Source organism: Mandrillus leucophaeus, unplaced genomic scaffold, assembly GCF_000951045.1.
Source record: "Mandrillus leucophaeus isolate KB7577 unplaced genomic scaffold, Mleu.le_1.0 Scaffold7, whole genome shotgun sequence".
NCBI classification, from domain to species: Eukaryota; Metazoa; Chordata; class Mammalia; order Primates; family Cercopithecidae; genus Mandrillus; species Mandrillus leucophaeus.
Window position 1 is genome coordinate 2,227,213 of NW_012107585.1, and position 1,604 is coordinate 2,228,816.

A 1,604-nucleotide genomic window follows, 5' to 3' on the forward strand; every position below is an offset into this window, starting at 1 on the left:
TGCCCATTTTTGATCTGAGTTGAGGGTAATTTATTTGTCAAAATTACTTTAACAGGTTTAAAACTTTGGAGATCAACTGTAGAGGGCAACAAACCTGAGGGCCAAGTTCTTCCCACCCCGAGTTGTGGTTGTTATTGAAGAAGCCACGTGGGACCTCATTGTGGCAACTCTTTCCAACCTCATCCACTTTAACGAGCTCCCATCATTTCATCCCCAAGGGTGAAGCAGCAAGCCCCCTTTGGGGGAATAAAAAAATAACAATCATATTGTTACTTGATATTGTTTCCAGGCACCAAAGCTTTAACATTTAATCCATTCATATTCTTTAGGTTCATATGACATTATGACTAGGAAAAACTGAGGACAAAGGACCCATCCAAAGTCACCCGGTGGCAAAGTGGAAGATCCTTATTGCCACCGGGCTTCTTTGAACAACGTAACTTCAGGACCCCTTGGTATTGCTGGAAGGGGGGACTCAATGGACGTGCACAAGTCAAGTGATTCTGGTTGGGATGGCTGGGTTTGGAGAGGGGATTTGCCCAATCCATTGGATGGGTTCATGTCACATGAGGGCTCTGCTCAGTGGTATCGGAATCTAAATGCATCAGATTCTGGGAATGCCTCTCTCATTGGGAGATAGCCCCCTTAATCAATTTCCCATCCTCTCCCCATGCCCTGAACCCTTTCTAACTAGAACAATTACGGGGCTTCCAAATGTTTCAGGAACATGGGCGTGGACCCTTAATTATGGACACGTGTGGGATTAATATGGGCCAGGGACATGTTTCTTGGCATCGAGGGTCTTCAATGAAAGCAGTGGCGATCTAAGATCGACACACTTGTGCAGGGAAATGAGATGGACAGAGACCCGGCCCATCACACACGCATATACACACGCACCACCAAAATGTCATCATAAAAAAGAAGGGGACTTCAGCAGCTGAGGGACTGGCTCAGAGAGCTTGTGCCTAGTTCCTGCAGCCTTTCCAGGGGAACCCCAGAGAAAAAAAAACCCCACAGCGACGGCCATGTTCCAGTGGTTTCATGCACCCGTGAGCTGCCCTTGTCAGCAAGAGAGGGGGCGGGAACAGAGTTTTGTAAGAGCCACTGCAGATTAGAAAAGCATTGCATCGCAGCAGGAAAACTCAAGGAGGAAACCCAGGAGGGCCGAGGAGACCACTGAGGGGCGAGAACCCCGAGGAGGGAAACCAGGGCACAGCGACAAGGACAGGAGGCAGAGCGAGGGCCACGCAGGGTCCCAGAGGAAAGGTTCAGCAGTGTCTGTCCACGCTTACAAAACTTGCAGCCGGCTGGGCAAGAGGGTCCAGTTAGGAGCTGAAAACCCTGTGGAAGGAGAAGTCGGGGGCAGTTAGTGCTGCAGGGACGAGGCTGCTGTGTTTCCTCTGAGTGTCCCAGAGAAAATCGCCCACGCTCTGGGCTCAGGGGCTTCGTGATCCTGGCTCACTGCAAGCTCCACCTCCTGGGTTCACGCGATTCTCCTTCCTCAGCTCGAGGGTCTTCAATGAAAGCAGTGGCGATCTAAGATCGACACACTTGTGCAGGGAAATGAGATGGACAGAGACCCGGCCCATCACACACGCATA

The 1,604-nt window shown here is 50.6% G+C and overlaps 1 protein-coding gene across 1 annotated transcript in view; it reads right to left on the reverse strand.

Annotated features, from left to right (window-relative positions):
• Positions 1 to 899: 899 nt before the first annotated feature.
• The window catches only part of NOS1 (nitric oxide synthase 1 (neuronal)), a 143,462-nt gene continuing 142,757 nt past the window's right edge, over positions 900 to 1,604 (reverse strand). Inside the window, exon 29 of the mRNA XM_011964544.1 lies at positions 900 to 1,344. Coding sequence (XP_011819934.1) covers positions 1,329 to 1,344 — 16 coding nt within the window. The 3' untranslated portion in view covers positions 900 to 1,328. The remainder of the gene's footprint in view (positions 1,345 to 1,604) is intronic.